Here is a 245-nt window from a genome sequence, read left to right on the forward strand (position 1 = left end):
GATCTAACCATACTTTATCGGGAATGAAAAGGATGTGATCCGCTTAATCTCTTATCATTGAACGAGTAGTCTTTAATCTCTTATCGGACGGATAATGTATATATAAAAAATGTTTTTTTTCAATCAAGATAACGACCTTCTCTTACCTACGACGTGGCTTCCAGGCTCCACCACACAAACTTTCACGCCAAACTGTTTCAACTCCAACCTTTAAAAAGTAGTCAGTCTCACAATTAAATCCTTGA

General features: G+C 36.7%; 1 protein-coding gene across 1 annotated transcript in view; it reads right to left on the minus strand.

The window, feature by feature from the left end:
* LOC119585080 (D-beta-hydroxybutyrate dehydrogenase, mitochondrial-like) overlaps window positions 1-245 on the minus strand; it is a 7,419-nt gene that overhangs the window by 1,262 nt on the left and 5,912 nt on the right. Inside the window, exon 6 of the mRNA XM_037933700.1 lies at window positions 147-208. Within this exon, the coding sequence (XP_037789628.1) occupies window positions 147-208 (62 nt within the window). The remainder of the gene's footprint in view (window positions 1-146; window positions 209-245) is intronic.

The sequence above is a fragment of the Penaeus monodon genome, chromosome 19 (genome assembly GCF_015228065.2).
Source record: "Penaeus monodon isolate SGIC_2016 chromosome 19, NSTDA_Pmon_1, whole genome shotgun sequence".
NCBI lineage: Eukaryota > Metazoa > Arthropoda > Malacostraca > Decapoda > Penaeidae > Penaeus > Penaeus monodon.